The 25405-nt window shown below is 38.9% G+C and overlaps 1 protein-coding gene across 4 annotated transcripts in view; it reads left to right on the forward strand.

The window, feature by feature from the left end:
• LOC142152769 (rap guanine nucleotide exchange factor 6-like) overlaps window positions 1-25405 on the forward strand; it is a 536756-nt gene that overhangs the window by 266686 nt on the left and 244665 nt on the right. For all 4 annotated transcript variants that reach the window (XM_075209755.1, XM_075209754.1, XM_075209756.1 and 1 more), the window contains exon 10: window positions 7328-7436. In XM_075209755.1, coding sequence (XP_075065856.1) covers window positions 7328-7436 — 109 coding nt within the window. The remainder of the gene's footprint in view (window positions 1-7327; window positions 7437-25405) is intronic.

Here is a 25405-nt window from a genome sequence, read left to right on the forward strand (position 1 = left end):
TTCATTCTACCACTAAATTAAGTTTAGGTGACAGGACGTTGACCTTTTTTTTACTTCAGTAGTGTTTTTATTGGTTTCACAAATTTAAGGGGTACAGAAAGAAAAGGAGGAGGGGGAAGGGAAGGACAAAAGAAAAAGAGGGGAGGGGGTACATAGGGGGGAGGAACATCGCAAAAGAACAATAACTATAATACACTCAATATGGAAAGTCAAAAACCTTGTAGGCCGACGTTGAACTTTTTTGAGTTGCTTTCCCTCCGACATCCTCTAACAAAGGTCTCATATCTCTACTATACTGGGAACTCAGAGTCCCTGACACAAACAGTTGAGATTCTCATGAGCGGGCTTGGGATGAAGACCTGGGAGGACCCCTAGATTACGAAGACTGGGATGGAATAAGAGCTAACACAGCCTCTAGTTCAATCAATGTAAAGCTGAAAGAAAATGCTTTCAAACTTCTTTATCAATGGTACTTGATTCCAACCAAACTACAAAAAATCTTCAGAAACTCATCCAGCACATGCTGACGAGGATGCAGGATGGAAGGATCCTTCCTCCATATTTGGTGGCAGTGTTCCAAATTTGCCCCATTCTGGATGGAACTTCGGAACTTTGCATCACAACTACTACAAAGTAACAACCCCTACTCTCCCAGGTTTTTCATCCTCCCTCTTGGGATTCCATTCGCCACCAAACATCAAATGAAGATGTTCCGCAGCATAGTTTCTGCTGCTTTGTGCCAAATAGCCACTGATTGGAAGCAGCCTCTTGCGCCAACACTGCAGATGATTTTTGACAGAATATGGTACATGTATAAAATGGAATATATAACATGTATCATCCTTGATACCTCTAAATCATTTAATAAATTATGGTACCATGGACCTCATATTTCCAAATTCAAATTCCTTTTGTTACATGACTCTTCAACATCGTTCCACCTGGATACTTCCCTTCACCCTCTGCCTCACACTTCCCATCTCTCCCCTCCTCTATTCAATATTTTACCCCACTGCTTCTTTCCTTTTACCTTTAGGCGGCCTGCCACACCACCCCCCTTTTCACTTTCTTTTGTCTAATTTCTTTCTTTGTTGTTTCTCCTTTCTCTCCTTATTGCAAAATCGGGACAATATCTATACCGTTTATTTTTTCTAATGAACGCTGTTAGTTTTATTACCTGTATATTCATATAGCGTTTGTAACACATTGCGTAATTGATTGACATGTACTATTGACCCCTGCAAAATAAATAAAATTGTTAAAAAAAATAAAATAAATAGTTTATAGAGTTTTGAGTATTTGTTTTTTTTATAAGAAACGGGCATTTATAAACATAACACATTGTTCACATTTTCCAACATTTAAGAGGTTACAGAATAAACAAAGAGGCCACTTCTAATTTGTTTCCTTAGTATTTGTTCTGTTCTTTTTCTGCCTTAGCGGGTTATCAACAAACTGCAAATCGGTCATAATTTCCAACATATTATCACATTATTTTCATATTCTAACATCTCAGCCGTCTCCATCACACATTCTATTCTTCCTTAATTCTTGTAATTTATTCGGGACCAGTGTGTCCCTGGAGTCCAAACTGCCCCTCTGAAATAATTTCCTCATATCCTTCAGGGTTACCGCCCCATCTACCATTCTTATGATAGCCTTGGCAATCCGAGATTACTCATCCAAAAAAGTACTTTCCGAAGATACCATATTTAACCAGGAATAGTGTCTCCTCCGGGACAAACTCGCCCCTTACAAATAAACTTAAAGTATGAGACTTTAATAGTACACTTTAATCAAATCTATATATGCAAGTTCTTTCTATTATCACTTACTTTACCAAATACTTAAAACTGCACCTTTGAATACTTCAGGCCTGAGTCATTAAGGAGAGCAAAGCATAAGAAAGGAGTAACAGTTGCACCTGGGGAAAACCATGTTGCATTGGAGGGGGGGGGGGTTAAATTTAAAATGTGGCGACAGATTTATACTTGGGGTAGGACATGTCCTAGATCAACTTTAAATTTCAGTGTAATAATAAAGCTAGCAAGTATTTGTGTGATAGATGAAAAAACAGTCAGTATTTAACTTATGTGCAAAATAATAAACTAATTTGCACCCCTTAAATTGTAACATGGTTTGTCCCAGAGAACATTTACTCCTTTTTTGCCTTAATGACTCAGGCACTTCATGTTCTATTTGTCTCCACAATTTCCCTGTGTGGACTATGTCAATGATCTTTGTACAACCAACAGGCACATAAAATGATCTCCTAAATATCAATGGTTTCCCTGGATGACAACCTGAACAAATACTGTTTATTCTATATCAATCATTGGTTAGTTTTAATAATAATTCACAACCTCTTCAATATTAAACATTTAGACAATCAACAATATGACTAAATATCACAAATGCAAACGATACATTTTACCATAACCAGACGGGTGATTATTCTCGAACCTCACATCAGACTGACAGGTCTTATGAGATGCAGAAGTAAAAATGACTTTTTTAGAGCAGTATAAGACGTCTACTCACCGAGCAGTTTTGTCTTTCTTAGTTCTGTCCCTCCAGGCCCCTCGCAGTGTCTTGAAAGTTTTTTTTAGAATCTCGCTGGGACCTCCAAGTATTGTTAACAAAATCAGACTTTTTCACCTATAAAGATCAATTCTGATTCAGGTATATTCAGCGCTGGAGAACTGATCAGTCACACAGGAGTCTGTCAAATCAACTCTGCTTATTGAAGCTTTAAGCACTAGTATTTATACAAAGAATATTGCATGCTCAACTTGTCTTTATGCTTACATTGTGTAATAGTTAGCACATCTCTTTTTTGTATACTATATCTTTTAAACATCGCTACAGAGTCACAACAAAGGCAGGCATTTTAGAGACTTCTATACAAGGCAGGCATTTTAGGAACCTATATACAATACAGGAAGCAGTTTATTGACTGATACACAATACAGAGTGCATCCCAGAGACTGATATACAATATGGCGTGCATCCCAGTGACCACCGTACAATACAGATAGCATCCTGGAAAGCGACGTACAACACAGAGAGCATACAATAAATGTTAATAAATCAAAGTGACCTCCATACAATGCAAAGAGCATCCCAATTACTGATATACCATACAAAGAGCATCCAAGTGACTTTCAGTAAATACACTTTACATATACACCAAGTAAATGGTCAGTGGCTTAGATGTCAGTATTTTCATGTATACAATGTTTAGGGTCCTGGTCATTGAGATGTCTATTAGTGTCAGTGACTCAGAGTTCGGTAAACATACTGATCAGTGTGTTTTAGGAAGAACTCACCCTCCACTCAAATACTTACTTGACGCTGTGCAGATGCTGACGTCCCTCTTGGCCTGTCCCAGCCTTTTCTTCTCGAGGCCTAGTTGCCCAGTAGCGATGGAGGAGGCCCCATTATAGTTGAGGGTGAGGCTTTAAATATGAAACCTGTTGGAGTGAGTTAGTTCTCCTCTGGAGAATTTCCCTTCTTGGCTACCGGACAGGAGGAGGAAGAGGGAAATCTTCAGCTCGGAACTGTGGGGAAAGGGATGCTCCTCTGGTGCAGGAGTTTGTAGAAAATGGAAGCCAGGGAGTGGCTGGCGTACGAAGGATTGGAGCTGGAGAGATGTTTCTCTGCAGTGCTCTTTGGGAGATCTTCAGCAGAGCCAAGAAGGGGTTTCTCTCTCAGGTCTCAGCCTCTCTCTTAACACTCATAACTGCGTCTCACGGCTGCCTCTCTCTCTAACAGCTCTGAGCACATCTCTCTCTCAGTTTTTCTGTCTCTCAGCCTGTTTCTCTCACAAGGGTGTCACTCTCTCTCAGCCTTCAGTCTCTTTCAACATATCTATTTCACAGCTGACTCTCTAAACCTGTCTCTCTCAGCCTGCTTCTCTCATAGCTGTCTCTCTCAGTCTGTCTCTCTCTAAGCTCTCAATCTGTCTCTTTCAGTCTGTCTCTTTTACATCTCAGCCTGTCTCTCTTAACAACTCTTTCTTATAGCTGCCTCTTTCAGCTGTTTCTTTTATCTCTCAGCCTGTCTCTCACATCTGTGTCTCTCTAAGCTCTCAACCTGTCTCTCTCTGAGCCTGACTCTCTTATACCTCACAGCTGGTCTTTTTCATAGCTGCCTATTAGCCTCCCTCTCACTCAGCCTGTCTCTGCCTAAGCTCTCAGTACATGTCTTACTCAGCCTGTGTCTCTCTTTTTACCTGTCAGCCTGTGTACCTCTCATCTCTCAGCTTGTGTATCACTCAACCTTCTCTAACAAACTGATGTTCGAGAAAGAGGGAATGCTAGAACATGTGGTGGAGAAGAAATTTTTTACAATTTTGAAAATATAGAGGATCATCACCATTGACATAAACAGTTGCTATGGCGACTATGTGGGTATTATGGATATATACTCATGAATTTATTTATATTAAAAGAAATTGTATATGTATAAATTCCAATTTATGATGGAATTCAATTTAGACGTTTAGTGTACTAATGTAATGTGTGCATATTATATTGAATACAAATGCTTCTAATTGGGTATGTACCACTATAAATAGTGGTACATGCCCAATAGTGGTACATATAAAGACATATTGGGGACATCCTTTACCTTAATTACTTAATTAAGGATCAAGCCAAGATCAAAACGTGTTGGTGATTGGAATGTGTATCTTTAGAACTGTATTACTGCCGTTTCTAGAAGAACCATATATACAGTTTGAAGTTTTTCCCATGATAGGATATGGTAGGAATATTGGCTGTATTTAACACCTCCCTTACGGGATGTGCATGTATTCATGGCTTTATGTGAATCATTTTATTAATTGAAAATTGAGTTTTCTGTTTTCCATATTATGTACACTTATGAGGAGGATACTAAAGAAAGGAGGAGCAACAAGAAAGATAATTATTAAAGTTGAATTTCATCGGATAATGGATGCAAGCATATTACCATCAGGGACAAAAGGAGATTCATCACTATTGCACAAGAATGTGGGTGTGATTTTTATATGGTGAAAGTATTAATATTGTAAAATAATTTATTAGACTTACTTCATTATATGTGATTTTTCATTATTTTATGTGGAATTATCATCCTGAAATTGGAAGTGTAAAGTTAAGGAAGAAAAAAGATGATTGCATAGTTTGATCTGTCTATGAAGATTGTACATTATTTGTTGTGATTATTGATTTTTGTACGACAGAATCTAGCGCCAACTATCAAGTTATTTTTTATGGTATCTGTTATACATGGATTACTGGTAATCCTATTTGGTGAGGTAGGGCTGCTGTGATTTTATTAGGGCACTCTGGGAACATTTGATTTCTCCTTAATAGCTGTGTGCCTCTTGGGTTTTATGGGTTTTTACTTTCATATGGGTTACCGACCCCCCCCCCCTCCTTCTACCTTCACATTGGTGGCTACATTCCACACTGTTGCAGTGGTTGCTAATGGAATATCCAGTTATAGTCTGGATTTCACAGGGCATTATTTTGTTTTTGTTCCAGGCTTGCCGGTTCAGAGGATACGAATATAGGTGGCAGGTCATTCTTATGTGTACTGGGCATCCAGGCACCGATTTTCTCATAACAGGGACAACTTCTACCATACAGTGGACATTAACTGGCCTGGTAGGAGGGGTCTGAGTTGGATGTTCCGTAATCCCCTCTTGTCCAGGCAAGTGATCAGACACTGTACACCTGACATATTCATGATTCATCTGGGGGGCAACAATTTGGGCAAAGGGAAATCCTTGGATTTATTAATCTCCACTCAAAAGGATCTGTGTGCCATACAGGTGCAATGGCTAATGGTAATCTCTGCTGGTCTAATGTTATCCCAAAACTCTCCTCTCATATGGTGCTGTCGCTGGTTGGCCACAAATCATTGCCCCCTTCAAAGCAACCTGGCTCTTAGTCCTTTTCTTAAGGGACCCCTTGACCTACTTTGTGTGGAGACATCATTGTGAGCCCAGAAGGAGTAATCGTAAATCGTAAAGGACTCTGTCATGGAACCAGTGGTTAGTGCCTGTTGGCCATATTTTGTTTAGTTTTGCTATTAGTTGTTAGCTGACTTTTGCCGTCCACTATTTCTTCTTTAATTTAATAAACTGTGATCTGTGTTAAGTCTTAGACAGGTTTGTGCAATGGAGAAGAGACATCAACAACATTCAGTTTAAAAATAAAATAATAATAATAATAATAATAATAATAATAATAATAATAATAATAACAATAATATTTAAGTTCTGAAGAAAATGTATAAAAATCTAAACATGTGTCTTGCAGCAATGTCCTTTATCTCCCCGGGTTTGTTAATAATGGATTAATTACAGTTAGAAGCAAATCCAGCTAAACACTGGAACTTTGCATATGGACAAATCCTGTTGTAATGCAAGGGTATAGCCATCATTTCATACTGGGAATTTCATGCAAGGATACTGCCTGCTTTTGCTCAAATACTGGGCAGCTTTACTTTTATACTCCGATTTGGAGTTGAACTAAGACACACTTTCTCTAAACTCTAAATCTTACTGCACATTTTCATTTTACTCCCGCTTCAATGCAATGTTTTGTTAAGGTGAAAAAATTGCACCTTCTATCTCTTAACTGTAAAAAAGGCGCAACATGTGTAACACAATTTACTGTCCACTTCTCTTTTAAAACTTTAGTTTTCATTTTACTAAATTTATTTCCATATTCAAAATATCTAATTTCAAAAGCAAGGAAAGTCGTGCTGATTGGTGTAATTCTACAAGCTATAAGTTTTGAGGGGGGTTTTTTTGCATGTGTTTTTTTTATTATTATTTCGTGACCACGCATTATTAGGTCAATTTCTGTGGCCATTTTACCTTTCAATAAATAGATTATAGCTTTCAATAATAGATTAAAGCTAATTTCTTGTTACTGCACGTTTGTATTATTGTACATGTGTATGTGTTATAAACATAGTGAGCATGTTATAAACCCACATTAAGCATTTCTGAAATGTTATATCTGCTAATAAATGTATCATTTAGAAATCTGTGCGCTTGACTGTGTGATATGAGAAGAAAGCATGAGTAAAAAGTAAAAGTAAAAAGAGATCAGAAATGTGATACAACTCATGGGGGGTAAATGTATTAAACTGCGTTTTTTGCAAGTCGCCAATATTAGACGACTTTGCAGGAGAAATTTATGACGGCAATGTCTTTAACAGCTAAACTTGCCTTTAAAGACATTTAAACTCTAAGATGTTTTGTCTGTGCTGAGATAATGTTCTCATCTTAACAAAATGGTATGAAGTGTCTTTCTTTTCTTTGAAGATTATGGAAGTTAACGGACAGAATTTCGAGAATATCACCTATACAAAAGCAATGGAAATCTTAAAAAATAATACCCATCTGTCAATTACTGTGAAAACCAATATTTTTGGTAAGTATTAAACTGAAACTACTAATTGTATTTGAAACTGCTAATTGTATTAGATTTCAGGGGTAAAAAGCCAGTAGTGAACTTCCAATTATTTCCAATGATTTTTAACCCTTGCGAAATTGTATTTAGAACCTTCACATGTGACAGTGCCATACAGCATGTTGAGGATTCAAACGTCAAATGTAGACATGGGGATTGTAATCACATGTCCAAGTCAAGACTGACAATGACAGACATCAAGTGCACCAATATGGATGTAAATGTTCCTTGACCTCATGTTCTCTGCAAATAGCAATATAATTTAAACACATTAAAAACTAAATGTTTATTGCAAGTCAGACACTAAAGTAGATGTTTAAAAAATGCCCTTGTACTTCACAAAATTTCACAATATTGAGGACAGGGGCTTTCAAGTGTAATGTTTGTGACAGAAAGCCTGTTGTGTGTTGTAAATGTTTCACTAAAATAAAGAGTTGCAAAACACTTGCATATTATACCTTATTGTAAGTTTGTCTGCAAAGTGATAATTTATTGTGGGTAATGTTTAACAGACTCTATCCTATAAGTTTATGATGTATATTGAAAAAAACTCTTCTCTACAACATACCACCTCTCCGACATCTGTATTTTTGCTATTGGAGATAGTTCAGGATATTCCAATTTCATATTTTGATGAAGAATGCTACTGTTAGGTTCAATTTGAATTCAGGGTGTCTGCTCTAAGGGACAATATTGGTGAGTGCAGATTAGATTGCCACCCAAACTCTAGAACTGTGGAAAGAGTACTACAGAACATATGGGCCAAAAATGGTAGCTATGAAATATAGTTATAAGTTATTGATTGCCATTACCGTTTCATTTGCATATTTGTGAAGAGTACACAATTTCACATAAAGCATATGCCCACCCAGATGAACGTCATTAATTTGTGCTGCAGAACCTAAGGATCTTTTGTGGGAATCTCAACTAGAAGTGTTTGGAACACATACAGTAGTCTAAGTAGAGCATTCTTATTAACTGTGTTGACATGCCTGGACCATGAGATAAACAGTGAATTACGTTTATGAGGGTTGGTCGGTATGTTATTAAATAGCACTGGGTTTTTCGCTGAATACAGCTGATCGAGCCATCTATTTAGGAAAATCAAAAAGATTATTGAGACTGTGATTTTTACATAGAAGGTTGATATCAGCTCATTCAGTGCAAAGATCAAAGGGGGAAAGCAGGCATCCTTGTCTTTTATCGTTGTGTAAGCCAGTGAGACTGAGGCAAAGGGATTGTGACAAAATTCTCTGACACCGAAACCTAGATGGAGGAGAGTTTTTCCTGCATGAAGGGCTAAGAGACCCAATGAAATGCCTTTTCTGCATCTAAGGCCAAAACCAGGGTGGGAAACAATGTAGATAGCTACGTGGATCAATTTATAGAGCTCCTGATAATATCCAGAGTCTGTCAAATTAGGATGGAAATCTGCTCCACGCGGGTGGACCAATGAGGTTATGATTCCTACAGCGTGTTGGCTTGGCGTTTGGGGAAAGATTAAGATCAAAGTTGAGCAATAAAATTGGGAGTTAGCTGTAGCAAATTTTGGTATCTCATCCAGACTGGGGAATCACCACAACCTTTTCACTGGTGGTGACACTGGCAAATTTAGTGTCCTGTAAAAATGGAGTTAAATAAATCTACTAAAATGAGTGTAAGATATTTTTGACATTGTTTAAATTAAATAACTGGAAATTCATCAGGGTCAGGAGCAGACGTTTTTTTTATTTAGATTTAGTTTTTTAGTCCTCAGGAGTGATAACTTTACTAAGTTTGGCTCATTATGTTGTATATATGTTATAAGTAAGTTCAGGAAGTGGAAAAGAATGAAGATATTTTAGCTTCTTAGTTGGCCTGGGTTTGGAAGTGGGACAGTCAGTTATACAGATTTGCATAAAATTCTTGGAAACATGTTGTGATTTCTTTATAGCCGTAAGTTAGTTGCCTATTTTTGTTGTGGTTGCGTGTTGTTCAGAGTTTGGATACCACCAGTGCTTCCATTTTATCCTCTCAATTATAAAATTTCTGTTGAAGCCAATGGAGAGTTTTTATTTGGTTGAATTGACACATGAGAGCAAGTAATCTTCTATAATTTAGTTTTGAGTAATGCTGATGTTTAATAGTGAGATTGTGGATTTGATTTTCCAGTTCAGTCATACACGTGCAATCTTTCTGTTTTTGTGCAGTGATAATGTGGCCTCTAATGGTGGCCTTGTCAGCTATCAGTAGCTGGTAATGAGTCAAGGGATTGATTTATTGCAAAAAAAAAATATTTAATTCATTTTCCTGTGTTTGCATCTCATGTTTTAGCAATGCAGAATTGTAGAGCCTCATTGAGGGAGAGATGAGGAAGACTTGAGCTTGTGCAACTCTACTGAGTCTTCCAAGACACATGGGAGACCCGGGCATCACAAAAGTTCCAAGCAGTTGAACCATCATCATCATCATCACCATTTATTTATATAGCGCCACTGATTCCGCAGCGCTGTACAGAGAACTCATTCACATCAGTCCCTGCCCCAATGAAGCTTACAGTCTAAATTCCCTAACACACACACAGACAGACAGATGGACAGAGAGAGACTAGGGTCAATTTTGAAAGCAGCCAATTAACCTACTAGTATGTTTTTGGAGTGTGGGAGGAAACCGGAGCACCCGGAGGAAACCCACGCAAACACGGGGAGAACATACAAACTCCACACAGATAAGTCCATGGTCGGGAATTGAACTCATGACCCCAGCGCTGTGAGGCATAAGTGCTAACCACTAGGCCACCGTGCTGCCCTCAGTAAGCAGAACCAGTAAGCAGAAAAAGGTCTATTAGCGAGTAAAGGTCATGAGGAGGAGAATAATGAGTGTATGTGTATTCTTGAGGATTAAGAATTCTTCATGTATCGAAGGAATTCATTATTTTAACTAGGATGCTGCTATGGACTAATATGGTGGTCCCTTTATGCTTCTTGGAATAAGTAGAATAATATGACTGTGGGAAAAGCTTTGTTGAAAATGAAGGATTGAATGCTTAAAGTGGGTCTTGAAGAATACTAAATCAGCATTTTGTTTTTTAAGGAATTGCAGAGCTAGGGTTCTTTTGGTCAGAGAGTTTATGCCATTCATCAAGGAGAGTATTTTCATTGACATAATGTGTGTTCTAATATTAATCGGGACCAATGTGGCTCCAAGAGCAAATTTGGTCGTTGATGACTACAGAGTCCCAAGAGCCAAGAGTCGTAGGTGGTGACTTGGTGGATGGTATTATTATTAACTTTTATTTATAAGGCACCACTAAGGTTCAGCAGCACTGTACATAGGGGAAAAGTGTTCTTGAGTACAAGAACAAAATTAAAAGCAAAGGAGAGCTAATATACAAAGGGACTTTTGAGTAGAGGTATAGAGTTTGGTAAATGCTTCCTACTGGGTTAATCCCAATTGGAGCTCAGATGTGAGGGCAAGGTGAGATAAATGAGTTCTAGGGGCATAGTATTGGGTAACAGTTGTTGAGCCCCTCCTCCCGCTCATCTCCTACATCAATAGCAATTGATATTTAAAAAAAGTGTGAGAACTCCTAGCACTATCTGAACTAAACAGATATCACAAAAAAGATATCACAAAACAACCTACATTGAATGCATTATAGCATCAGTTTGTGCTTAGGAGTCAGACAGTGTGATGTGATGTTTTCATTCAATTTGGAGACGAAACATTGGAACCGATTTAAGACTTCTACGAGGGGCAACCTAAGTCCCAATGTTTTTGTTGAGCTGGTAGCAAGCCATCAGGATAAGCTCTTGTGTTGTCTTGCTAGGCAAGTGTTTTCCCCTGAAAGAAAACAAGGCGTGGGAACAGATGAACACATAGAAGCAACTATCATTCACAAATTTTATAAATAAATTAAGGCAGTTGCTTTTACATTTCATGATATATTTTAGAGGGTGGTAATGGTTAATGTGATGCTTATAATTAGAGATACTGACTGACCCCCGTGTTTTGGTTTTGGTTTTGGATCTGGATCTTCAATTGTAGAAAATACTCAAAAATTCAGCCGTTATAGACTGTACAATATTAATAGAAATGGACAAAGTCAGTTTGGTTTCTGTCTTTATAGGCCCCCCTCCACTTGAATAAAATACAAAAAAAAATTCAGCCGTTATAGACTGTACAATATTAAATGAAATGGACAAAGGCAGTTTGGTTTCTGTCTCTATAGGCCCCCTTCCACTTGTAGAAAATACCAAAAAATTCAGCCGTTATAGACAGTACAATATTAATTGAAATGGACAAAGCCAGTTTGGGGTCAGTCTGTGTATGACACCCTACCCTTAATGAGAAATTGCCCAAACAGCAGCCTTTCAAGACGGTACGTGATATGGAAATGCCCCAAGTCCCTTTCCTCTTTGGGAAGCAACCTTCTACGGCGATCACTGACTAAGTTCCCGGCTGTGCTGAACACTTGTTCAGAGTACACACTGGAGGGTGGGCAGCTTAGGTATTGCAAAGCAAGTTTGTACATGGGTTTACAAATAGCCTGCTTTTCTTCCCAGTAAGGAAAGGGACTGTCTGACATTTTACGAGCAGCAGCTGCTTGAGAAACTGAAGGAGGACGCGTCATCAAGCCAGGGCCAAGTTCAGCGGACAACTTGCTGAGCAATAGCTCCTTGCAAAAGTTCACATCTCGTTCATTTTGCAGCAAAGACTCAATGTAGGTCTTAAACCTTAGATCAAGCACAGTGGCCAAAACGTAGTGATCCAAGTTCAAGATCTTAATAACTCGAGGATCATTGTGAAGCGAATTAAAAACTTGATCGACAAGGCCAACATACTTTGCGGAATTGCTTGCTTTAATCTCTTCCTTCAGTTTCTCAAGCTGCTTTTCCAATAGTCTAATTAAAGGAATGACTTGGCTCAAACTAGCAGAATCTGCACTCACTTCACACGTCACATCAAATGGTTTCAGCACCTTGCACAGCACTGAAAGTATTCCCCACTGTGCAAGACTGAAATACATCCCCCCTCCTTTCCCAATGTCATGGCTTGTGCAATATGCTTGGATGTCTTTGCGCTGTTCCTCCATCCTCTGAAGCATATACAGGGTGAAATTCCACCTAGTTACCACCTCTTGCTTAAGTTGGTGGCAGGGCAAATTAAACTGCTCTTGGAGCTGCTGCAATCTCCTACATGCTGTGGCAGAATGCCTGAAATGGCCTGAAATCTTACGGGCCACCGAAAGCATCTCCTGCACCTCACGGTTATTTCGTAGGATGCTCTGCACCACCAAGTCGATGGTGTGAGCAAAACAGGGAATGTGATGGAATTCACCCAGCTATAATGCTCGCACTATATTGTTGGCGTTATCAGAAATGACATATCCTGGGGAGAGTCCAAGTGGTATAAGCCATGTATCAATCACATCTCTTAGTTTGTGTAACAAATTGTCAGCTGTATGCCTGTTAGGGAAGCCGGTGATACAAAGACTGGCCTGCCTGTGACAAATGTTACGTAGTGGTGTACATGCTGCTGCTGTTCCTGCTGGTGAATGTGCATGACCAACCCAGTGGGTTGTCACAGTCATATAGTCTTTGGTTTGACCACTTCCACTTGTCCACATATCTGTGGTTATGGGGACAGTGGGCAAAATGTCATTTTTCAGCGCAATCTCTACATTTGTACACACTTTTTGGTATAGTTGTGGAATAGCTTTACGTGAAAAATGGTGTCGCAATGGTATTCTGTAACGCGGACACAAAATCTCAATTAACTGTGAAGAGCCAGCTGCATTTATTGTGGATATTGGACACAACTGGGTGACTGCTGTCATATTTGCTTCCCCTAGCAAATGATTGTTTCACAGTTAATTGTTGAAATGTAGGACTGCTCTTTTTCTTGGCCTTCCACTGGGTTGAAGATTCACCCACAGCAGCAGCAACAGCAGCAGCAGTGGGACTAACGCTTTCTTCAGAAGAATCAATTATAGTGCAGGAGTCATCCAACCTTAATAAGTGGGATGCAGGGCTAACTCCGAGCGCTACTGAGGAAATTGATGAGGATGGAGTGGTGGATGTATTTTGTAGCCGTCGGGATGTCGGTGACCAGAGAGTTCTAGCTGATGATGGAGTGCTTGTAATTTTTTTGGAACAACTTTCAACTTTTCCCAACACTTTGCCATGAACTCTCGCTAAATGGCTTAACATAGATGAGGTTCCAAGATGGTTAAGGTCCCGCCCTCGTCTGACTGTGGCTTGACATACACTACAAATGGCTATACAATTGTCAGGATTGGGGTAGAAATAATTCCACACATAAGAAGTGAATTTTTTTGTTTTATGGCCTGGCATGACAATGGCCTTTTTCTTGTCACGTGCTAGAACTGCTGCCACTGGTGCATGACTTATACAAACAACCTCATCCTCATCAACATCCTCATTAGCGCCGTCGTCGTCTACACAAATCTCCCTCTCATCCTCTTCTAATTCCAAAGGGGCATCCTCAATTTGTGTATCACCGGCTACACTCAGGCTGTTCAGGCACACATCAGCAGAACTGCTGAAAGGGCCCTTCTTTATGGGTACACTAACTGAATGCTCACGATTAGACATACCACTGTTGGATGGACTCTCCACAGGGATTGTTGTCATTTCTGATTCAGAGCATACATTATCCTCTAATGCCTTACTGTTTTCTTACATCTCGGCTTTGACGCGTAACAGTAGTTGTGCACCACTTTTATACTCCAAATTACTTGGTCTTGCTTGGTCACAAGTGACCGTACAAGAAGAAGGCTCGGTAACTTTTTTGGATCTGTCACTAATAGAGAAAGGCGAACGCCTCATTCTTTCTTTGCCACTGCGTGTGTAGAATGGCATGTTGGCAATTTTTTTTTTATCGGCACTTAACTTTTCCTCAGTTACACTTCTTTTTCGCTTCAACACGGTAAATATTTTTTGGGTGTGTGTTTTTTTCCCTGATTTAAAAAGACTATGTACTTTTACATCGCCTTTCCCAGATGACGTACTGGGAACACTACCATCAGGACTGGTGACAGAACCTAGTTTCTGATTCTGCTCATATGTGGACTGCTTTGAATCCATTTTAATAAGCACAAAGCACTTGTAGTGTCAAAAATTGTCTTATATAGATATTGCTGACAAATGTTACTTTTTTTGACAGCCAGAAAAATTAGTGTAAAACACTGGGGAATATTGGACACCCCAAAAGCACTTGTAGTGCCAAAAATTGAAGAAAAAAAAAAGCCTCCTCTATCCTCCTCTGTTACTGCTCTAACAATTGCTAATAAAATTGGTATTAATATTAGAATTGTATAGAATAGGATTGAAACAAAAATGTGTACAATTATTGCTCTGCCCCTGTGCTAATATAGCCTGGGACCTAACCCTGCTCTCTCCTTCTGTCAAATGGCGATGGATTGCTGTGGAGGCGGGTATTTATGCTTTTCAAATCTCGCGAGTACCGAGCTCAGAAATACGATTACATTACTATCACGTTTTGCCTCGATTTCAATACTGAACGGGCGGCAGGAGTACCGAGCGTGCTCAGCTCGGTACTCAGATAGGCAAAGTTCGGGTGGGTTCGGTTCTCGGGGAACCGAGCCCGTCCATCTCTAGTTTAAACTTTGTTTCTGTTGTTGTAACTCTAGTCTTAGTCCTCCATTATCTTAGATCAATGCAGACTCTATGTGTCAAGGTTCCCAATTAGGAGATGTTTAATTGAGATGGTAGCTATGATGGCTTTTCAGATGTGTAGGTGATTAAAACATTACTGTAAATCTACATCAATTTATTTTTTTTAATATCTTTAAAATTGTTGTCAAGCAAAAGCCTAATTCCAGAGCATGATTTCTCTCATGTTTGGAAACTTCTGGGTAGCTTATTAAAGTAATTCTATCGTTTTCAAATAAGCATTTCCCAAGCGATTGTATTGTGTTTCCAAAGCACAAAGTAATTTATTTTAGCAGATGTAAAATTTATCAGTTCAATACATAATTATAATACAGTACAGCCAATACCAAAAGATAAATACATACAGCTGCATTCGCTTGCGCTAGCTGCGCTCCCACTGGTATCAACGAACAGTATTTCACTCCAGAATACTGTGGTCAGAAGAGACTGAGGCCAGTGCCAGCACAGCTATAATATATACACTCAGTGTTACAGAGACAACAATGCAGATGACGTGGCTTGCTTCTATAGGTCCAGACTTCAGGTGGGTCCAGAGTAAACAGGTTATAGGCTAGTTCAAACAACCCCCTCCAAGGCTCAGGGTCAACATTCCAGATGATTCTCCCGCTCAGAAACCGATTTAATCTAGTCTATTTACACATTACAGTCAGTATCACGTTAAGTATTTATTCCCTAATATCACTAACTAGAGTATGCAATGTGTGATCTCATCGTCGAAAGAACCGGACAACTGCTGATGAATAGGGGATTAAAATGATACCAGACATGACACATTTCCTATAACCTGGATCTTAAAAAACACTAAAGTGTAGATATAATCATAATATATAAACTAATAATAAACTAAATACTATCTGCTCATAAATCACTGTGTAATGGAATCAATGTAAATATGAAATATATAAATAACTAAATGTTGTAGTGCGAGTGTGTGCGTGCGTATTTTACCACGTGATCACGCCATGCCATGTGTAGCGTGGCATACTGAGTGCAATCGCACGATAAAACAATATTAACGAATATACTTTCGCTCACCCAATTATACGACTTCGACAAGCTGTTCCTGGAGAACTGTAAGATGTGACAGATATATACAACAATAGTGGTTACCTGGCGTGCCAGGCGCTGCTATTACAATGGGAGGGCTTCAATACACATATTAATGAGTAGGTGTATTAGTAGACCTATTGGTCACATATACTGCTTATTGTGTGAATAGCTGTTGCATAAACGATTGAAATATGTAAATTAATGGTGTATAAACAGTAGTAGTTTGACTACTATTATTAACCATGTATTAATGTACACATACTCTTTATATATGATGTGTTTCTTTTCACAGACATTGTCCCATAATTAAGAATGTCAAGAAGGATAAAAGAGGGTTTTAGACAAATTAAGACTCTGACAGGGTGGACCGCCAATGCCACCCTGTCTGTTGTTGCGAGGAACCGACTGGGCTTACTTTGCCACGTCTGTGACAGGATGGTCCGCCAATGCCACCCTGTCTGTTGTTGCGAGGAACCGGCTGGGCTTATTTTGCCACCTCTGTGACAGGATGGACCGCCTATGCCACCCTGTCTGTTGTTGCGAGGAACCGGCTGGGCTTACTTTGCCACCGTTCCCTTTTGTTATCCAAAAAGCGCACTCTTTCCGCAGTAGGAGGGGCTTAAGATGCTGCCACTACTGGGCTCCTATACTGGCACCCAGAACCGGGTTTCTTCTGCGTAACTGATGCTGCTAGCGTGTCTCATTGCTGGTGTACCTGGACTGGTCCTCCTGACCTCTTACTATGGATCAGGGATGCTGTGGATGGATCCTCCCTGGCCTATCACACTAACCAGGGCTGCAGGTAGAAGGCAGGGCTATGGTACTGGGAATGCTTGGGTCCAAACCGCAGACACAGCCGGAGAACGGATTATATTTATGGTCTAATCTGTAGATCACAGGAAACAGCAATATTGAAGATGTTTTCAAGCAGTTCTTTGAAGGAAGATGGTTTATTTGCTCACAGACTGGTGGAAGATACCAGTGATCAGGTCAGATGAAGTCAGAAGAATGATACATTTCAGTGTACAAGTCAGAGCATTTATACCTTTCAGACACGTGCTATTTTTAGCATCAGGATATACTCTATTTATACAAACAAAAATTTACATATATTGCAAAGCCACTAGTATTTATACTTAGCTTTAAAATTCTTAAAAACCTTACAGTGATTTCCTGCATGTTTGAGATGCAAGAAATGTGGCAGCACGGTTTAAATTAAACTTTCCTGTCTCCAAGTTAAACCTCACATATCAAAAGATCTAATTAACACATGCCTTTCATCAGACCATTCGGAATTCATATTCACACAGAACTACAAAGGGACATACAACAAGCTAGTTTCCCAAACCACAATACACCAAAGGCTTGGTAAATACAGGCTCATTGTATCAGATATATGCATCAGAAATAGGCATATCCTATAGCAAGTTTAGACAAGAAACAAATTTCTTCCCTGGTCTCAGAAATAACGATTACCTATTCCACAATATAAACAATATAAAAAAATAAGTGCAAATGCAATTACATAAATAAGTGCCCTGCGCTATTCGCTTTAAATATATTTTTACCAAAAGATTTAACAGTGATCCAGTCATAGACTCCATGTGGAGAAACCCTACCAAGATGTAATTTTCATCGATGAGTCCTTTATTGTTTTTGAACTATTTTCAAACCAAGATTTTTGCATGACCTCATATATGGTACATATATGTGTTGCAAAATATTGGCAAACCCCAGGACCACTAGTTGCATTTGAAAGCATCTTACACAAAATGTTCATTACAGACAAACTGTGGAAACAAAGCATTACTGCCATACATCAGAAATCACTGGTCCTCACTGCACAGGAAAGTAAACCAACTAATTCAGCTGTTGCTGCTTTTCATGGAACAAAAAGGCATACACTGGCAAATGATCCAAACGAATCTCTAATTTCAAGGAAATTGAAGGAAAATTGGCAAATTTGAAACAATACCTAAGGAATAATGTGAAGCCAAAACAAAATGATTAATTTCTTAGTGGCATGCAAGCATATGGGGAAAGATTTCATCTGTGGACTTTTGTATCACATCTTAAGGGTATTTACTCATTGGGGAGGAAAGCCTCAGTCAGGGGATGATACCATACTATACATTTCTCATGATATTATTGTCATTAATAGAGGAATAGTGTTTAATTCTATTAATATTTTGGGTAGTCCACCACAGTGATTCAGCTATGCCTCACTATTTGCTAGTACTTGTAGTATAAAGCAACATTTACCTCTTCTGAACATAAATCACCAAATATAGCAAAATACTCTGAAATGCAAACATATTACTATTTTATAAAATTATGACTTTTCTTTTATTTAAAACAACTGCTGCTGTTTCCCAGACATCAAGTTGCCATATGGCAGGAGACAAAAACACTGCCTTCACTACTGGGATTAAAGACATTTATACTAAATTCAAAATATTTAAGAAAACCTATGCCTAAAAGTAAGGGAACTTAAATAGGGTGCTTCTACTGCAGTTAGGTTAACAGACTGGCCAGTTTAGCCTAAAAATATCAGCTGTTCTCTGCCATGTATACATACTGATCATCCATAGTTTTTAGGGTACATCAATAATTGAGTACATCAATATGCAATGTATTCATGTGGGCTCAAAAAATTCAAACACATTTTGTGGACTCTCTGGTTCTATTAATATATCCTGGAAAACACAAAGTACGGTATATTTGTTGGTGCAACAGTGTAAAAAGTTTAAATGAGCCGCAAAATATGCAAAATCCTCTAGTCTTTCACGGATTCCCGGACATGCATTCATTCCATGTCTACCTGCAAATAGAAAAGAAAAAAGAAAAACTGTGTCACACTACCAAATACTGCACATTGCTTTATAAACACCTGGGGATAGGGTGAGTTACAATAAATTGCATCAATAATTCATATATATTGTGAAAAGCATAACAAAAAAATGCTACTGACACAGGTTTGCTGAACCACTTAGCTGTTTTATTCAGGCTTTGTGTGTGTTGTGGAAGAGTGTGCAGACTTAACTTTGTCTGTTGTCTGAGCCTGCAGATTCCCAGGGAAACCATTAGTCTCTTCTATAATAATATGTGGCAAACTGCCCCTATTGCCACAATATATGTCAATATGTTAAATGCCAAGACCAATTAAGGGGTGTGAAACAATTCAAACACATTTTAGGAGCAATACAGTAATTTAATAATACCAGATAAAACAATAGGAACAGTACAACTCTTGGAAATTCCAAACAGGTTCTAATTGGTGCTGCAAATGTTGTGGAAAAATTCAGACATGATGCAGCAACACTGTAGTTCGACTTCTGTCATCCTCTTATGTATTGTATTCTATGTGAAATTCCAATTCATTTCCAATTTTGTAAATTGTCACTTTTGTAACATCGTTTTATTTATGTACACACGGTAGACATTTATTTTCTTAAATAAATCATTTAAAATATAGCCCCTGGCATTGACTTTTTGAACACTTTATTTTATAGAAGATAAACACACGCTCTATGGTTTCAATAAAACACTCACACAGTCTGCTCGTCTAGTAGCAATAGGGAGTAGAGTACAGTTATTGTACAGCGTACTGGTTACATAGGCCTTAAACTAGTTCATACATTAACTAAGTGTCTTGGTAACTGAGAACCTAACTGAGCCATTCAACCTGTGAGAAGATGGGGATCAGGGCATCTGCTATCATCACTACTTCTATGAAAGGTAGTGCCACTGTTTCTGGGTACTATCTAGCATAATCTACAACAGTCAAGATATAGAACTTGCTTATAAGGCTAGGTAATACCAAGGAACCTATGATATTTAAAAACTTGCTAATAATAGGCATCAGGTTTAGTGGTACAGGCAGATGATCACTAGATTTCACCACTTGCTGTCTAGTGGAAGCAATAGTTTCTCACATCCCATGACACCCATGCTTAGTAAAAATTCTGTGTCACCTGCCTGAGCATCCATTTAATTTCCCGTTGTCCAGCAGAACATCTTGGATAGCTGCCTATAATAAGCCTTGGAGAATTGTATTGTCAATTACAAGTTGATCTCATTTCATAGGACCTCACTTCCTATGCACAGAATCCTCCACCTAGAGGTAGCATAAATTTATGGGCCTGGAGACAGATGGGCAGTTTGGTACCGAAAACTATCCAAGGCTGAACCAGTCTGCCGAATCTCCTGCAATGTATACTGCTGCTCTCTCTGTATGTTAGTGGGTAAAATCACAGATAATCCTGTTTGTGGCTCAGTGTGGTCAATCATTGGGGTTTGACAAATTTAGGTCAAGCTTTCCATTGCTTACCTCTCCTGGTGTCTTTTATCCCTCTAAGTCTGGAGGCGAAGGAGTGACATTTGGCATGTGTGTTGTTTTATCTGGATGAAATCTCATCCGTAGGGATCTGTAGAGTGGTCTTTGTGTGTGCTGTCATTGAATGTGTCCTTTACAGAAAGGTTAACTTCTCATCTGGTCTGATTCCTAGTGACTGCAGTAATTTAGCTGCCAGTCATCGGGCCCAAGCTGTTCCCTAGGAAGACAGTCTTAGCTGGCTCTTGTCCACCGCAGTTATTTCCATATGTTTTCAACCCTTTTTCCAATTGCAGGTGCACTAGACTGGTAGTTGAACTTGTAGCTTGAAAGTCAACTACTGACTTATTACCTACAACAGCTGGGTGGAGGTGATTTCATCTGTTGCTATTAGCAGTTACCACCAAAACAAAGTATTGCAAGTACTCCATACCTTGAACCACTATACTGCCTGTGAAGTATTTTGTACAGCACAGAAACAACAGTGTTCTCTGGCTGTTTCTGTAATCTGCATAATTTGTAGAGATGTGCACTAACCCTCAGGTTTTGATTTCAAAACTGGTGTCAGTTCTAACCCAACTTCGTGTTTTGGCTGTGCTAACGGTTTTGTCAAACTATCGCGAAAGGTTTTGGTAATGGATCTGAATTTAATTCAAAATTGTGAAAAATAGGTAAAATAATGTAATTTTGAGTTCTTTTTGCTCCTATATTACTGTTTATAGCATTAACATTCATTATTTTCTAATGATCCCTTCACAATGGTCCAAATTTTCACCAATGTTGGCCAAAGTCTGCAGCAAGCTGTCTTAATGGTGGACTATAAAACTTTGCCATCATTGCATTAACTTTCTCTAAATTTAAATTAAAAAAATAATAAACTGAATAGTGTTGATATCTTCCTTTCATTGCACCTAATCCTCCTTCGCACGTTCAGATTTACTATTACTGTAATTGAGTAAATAAATAACCACAGAGACAGCAATGTAAATTTGGCAAAAAGTCACAGTTTTTATTTAAACAAAAATGGTGGCGTAGAGAGCAATGCGAATCAGCTAACAACTAATAGCAAAACCAAAAAGTGATAGGTCAGATTGCTATTATACCAATGGTTTCAGGATATAATCCTTTATGATGTTACGGCTTCCTAGTAACTGTCATAAGCTTTTAGAACTAGCAGGAGAGGTCTTCACCTATACCAACCGCCTTTCCCATAGAGTTGGAGGCACTCACAGGTACTCAATGTAGTAAAACCTTATGAGCAGGAGTCGATAGCACGGAGACAGGAGAATTGGGGCCAAGCGCACGCCCCCATGTCCACTAAAGAGGCAGCAATAATTTAACTACAGCTATGAGCCCCGACTGCCTGTCACTATCCGGGACATCGTGGTAGTGTGAGGCTTCCAGGTTGCCCTGGTGTCATAGTGAGTACACATCTTCTTGGGGACCGCCACTACTGCAAGTTTCGGGCAGTCCCCATTACCCCGGGGTTTGACGAAGCTTTCCTCAGGGCAATAATTTTTCCTCTCTCCCTCCTTCCCTCCCTCCCTCCCTCCCACATAAATGTTTACAAGTACCATAGTTTAATTCAGAATGGCAGCATTACGGAAAAAAGCATATAAGGCTGCTATTAAATTGACCTTAGTCTCTCTCGGTCTGTGTGTGTCTATGTTAGGGAATTTGGACCATAGGCGCCAATGGCAGGTACTGATGTGAGTGAGTTCTCTGGAATTAGTGGAGCTGTATAAATAGCTGATGATGATGATGATGATGATGATATAAGGAAAACAAGGTAGAAAAGCCCTGCTCTTGGCTACTGATGAATGCTGTGGCAATGTATTGTGTGCCTAATTTTTAAATTTTTGTAGTATGGGTGCAGGACAACTACGTCTATTTACTTGCAAAAATCTCAAACTCTATTCATTCATATCACTGTCCATCCAATGACCTCTGTCTGTTAATTTATTTACAGCTGAGCCCCCCAGCTGTCTGTCACTAACCAGGACACAGCAGCAGAGTAAGGCTTCCCAGTTGTACTGGCGTCAGAGTGAGTACACCCCTTCTTGTTGACCGCCTCTACTGCAAGTCTCGGGCAGTCCCAATTTCCCCGGATTTGGACGAAGATTACCCCGGGGCAATGATTTTTCCTCACTCCCATAAATGTTTGAGTCCCCTAGTTTAATTCAAAAGGGCAACATTACAGCACAGATGTACCTCACTCCAAGGACAATGCCATCTTTACTTGCACCATTTAACATTGTGCCCTCTCATTATAGTTAAATGTCTACTAATACCGGTGTCTGTATATGTCAACTATTTTTTTAATGTAGAATTTTGTAAATATGCCACCGGTGCATTTGCTTTATCCAATTCAATTCTAAACCATACTTTACAGTTCTCTAGCTCCATCAGATAACATAAATCATCATCCATCATTTCTCCATCTATACATGTATTATTTGCCAGGTGCAAAATCTGTCCTGTTAATTCTCAAAATGTAGACTTGCATTGTCAAGACATCTTTTGGGCAACCAAATCTGCATCAATCAATCAACTAATCAATCAACTATTGGCCTATCTGAACTGTCTCTTTTACATATTTCTTATATGTCACTTATAGAACAAAATATATATATAATTTATATACATTCCATATTTATATACATGGGTCTTAGGGACCACCTCCACTGCAAGTCTCGGGCAGTTGCCTTTACCATGGGGTTGGATGAAACTTACCCCAGGGGAATGGTTTTTCCTCCCTCCCTCCCCATAAATATACACAAGTCCCCTGGTTTGATTTAAAAGGACTACCGTATATACTCGAGTATAAGTCGACCCGAATATAAGCAGAGGCACCTAATTTTAGCACATAAAACTGGGAAAAGTTATTGACTCGAGTATAAGCCTAGGGTGGAACACAGCGCTAATTTAACCACAAAAACCTAAATAAAAATGATAGGTTCAATCTATGAAATCATTTTTAGCTAAACCATATAAATAACAGTACATGACAAGGAACATTCATAAATGATTATAAAATCATGGGTAGCACCTAACCGAAATAAATTAAAGATAATGTAAGAAACACCCTAGGGTGCTCTGAGGGAGAGGGATTCAGCTGCATTACACACATGCTGCAGAGACATATCAAATTAACTGTCACAAACTTAGATATATTTCTATTTTTTTTTTGTATGTGTAAAATATTTTTATTCAACACGTTTCATGAGATCAAGGATATTTCTAACACTTATTGATTTACAATTTGATCACCTGTCATGACACCTCCTTCAGTCACTAGCTCCATTTTTAAAAGCAGGAAATAGACTGGGGGAAAAGAAAAATTGTAATTGACAAGCACTTGCTCTTTGACCCCTGTGTGTAATATTTTGTCACAAGTGGGAATAAAAAGGGATTTAGGCACAAAGTTCCCACTTTCTGGAATACAAGGGAGAAAAGTAGTTTTCAATGGGCAAAGCTGCTGTAAAAGTCAGCCAGATAGGAGTAAAGCATATGAAGTATTGTGATATTATAGACAAGTAAATACACATCTCTCCCTTGATCTTTTTGAGCAGCAATACGATATTTTCTTTCAAGTCCATTAGCTTCCATAACAGTGAAAGTAAATACTGCAACATTTAAATAGTTTGCTTTTACATGGGATACAATCCTAAAAACAAGGGCTGTGTATTAATGAAGGACCTGGAGTTAGGCAGCTAGGCACACTGTTGAACATACACACAACTGCCCTGTATTCACAGGCTGGGATATATTTCAAACCTAAGCCATTTGATTGCTTCAGCCAGCCGTCCTTTCTGATTATAAGCTCAGCCAAACCGAGTAATATGCAGTGGACAAAGGAGGTATAGAGCCAATCAGGAAATAGATTGAGAGATGCTAGGCAATCAGAAGCTTAAGCAAACACATTGTGGGCGGTGTTCTGCAGGTATCGGGTTAGGCTGTGCATTAGTTCGTACGAGAGAGATTTTTTACTTACCCCCGCAGTGGAACGCATATGCGTTCCAACAACAGGAAGTTCGGCATTTGGAACGCAAGTTTGCGTTCCAAATGCCGAACTTCCTGTGTTGGAACGCATATGCAGAAGTTGAAGCCGAGGGACCGGACACCAGGTAAGTTCACCCGTGTATAAGCCGAGTGCCCTTTTTCAGCATACAAAAGTATGCTGAAAAACTCGGCTTATACACGAGTATATACGGTATGTTATGGCACAGAGCATATAACTAGAAAGCGGTAATGAAAGCCATGCTCTAGGCAACAGAAAAATTCTCTTGCAATGTATTCGGAAGAAAAGTGGGCTGTCTTTAAAATGTTGTTGGAAACATACACGTATAAGTTCATTCCTATGGGAAATAAATTTAAAAGAATTAGGTCTAAACCAATGTGGCTAAATAAAAAGGTAAGGGAAGAAATGCAAAGGAAGAAGCGTGCATTTAAATTGTTTAAGTCTGAAGGGTCAGAGGAGTCCTTCCATAGGTACAAGGAATGTAATAAAACGTGCAAAAAGGAAATTAGATTGGCTAAGACAAACCCCAAAAAGTTTTTTAAGTATATTAATGACAAAAGGATTAAAAAAGATAATATAGGATCCCTAACAAGTGAGATGGGTGAATTGATAAATGATACTAAGGAAAAAGCAGAGGTATTAAACACTTTCTTTTCTTCAGTATTTACTAGAGAGGAACAAATGGTAGAAGTAATACATAAAAATGGAAATGAAACCATGCCATTAATTAATACTTGGTTGTCAGAGGAAGAAGTCCAAAGGCGACTGAAGAATATTAAGATAAATAAAGCTCCAGGTCCAGATGGCATACACCCAAGGGTCCTTATGG

Source organism: Mixophyes fleayi, chromosome 4 (genome assembly GCF_038048845.1).
Source record: "Mixophyes fleayi isolate aMixFle1 chromosome 4, aMixFle1.hap1, whole genome shotgun sequence".
Taxonomy (NCBI): domain Eukaryota; kingdom Metazoa; phylum Chordata; class Amphibia; order Anura; family Limnodynastidae; genus Mixophyes; species Mixophyes fleayi.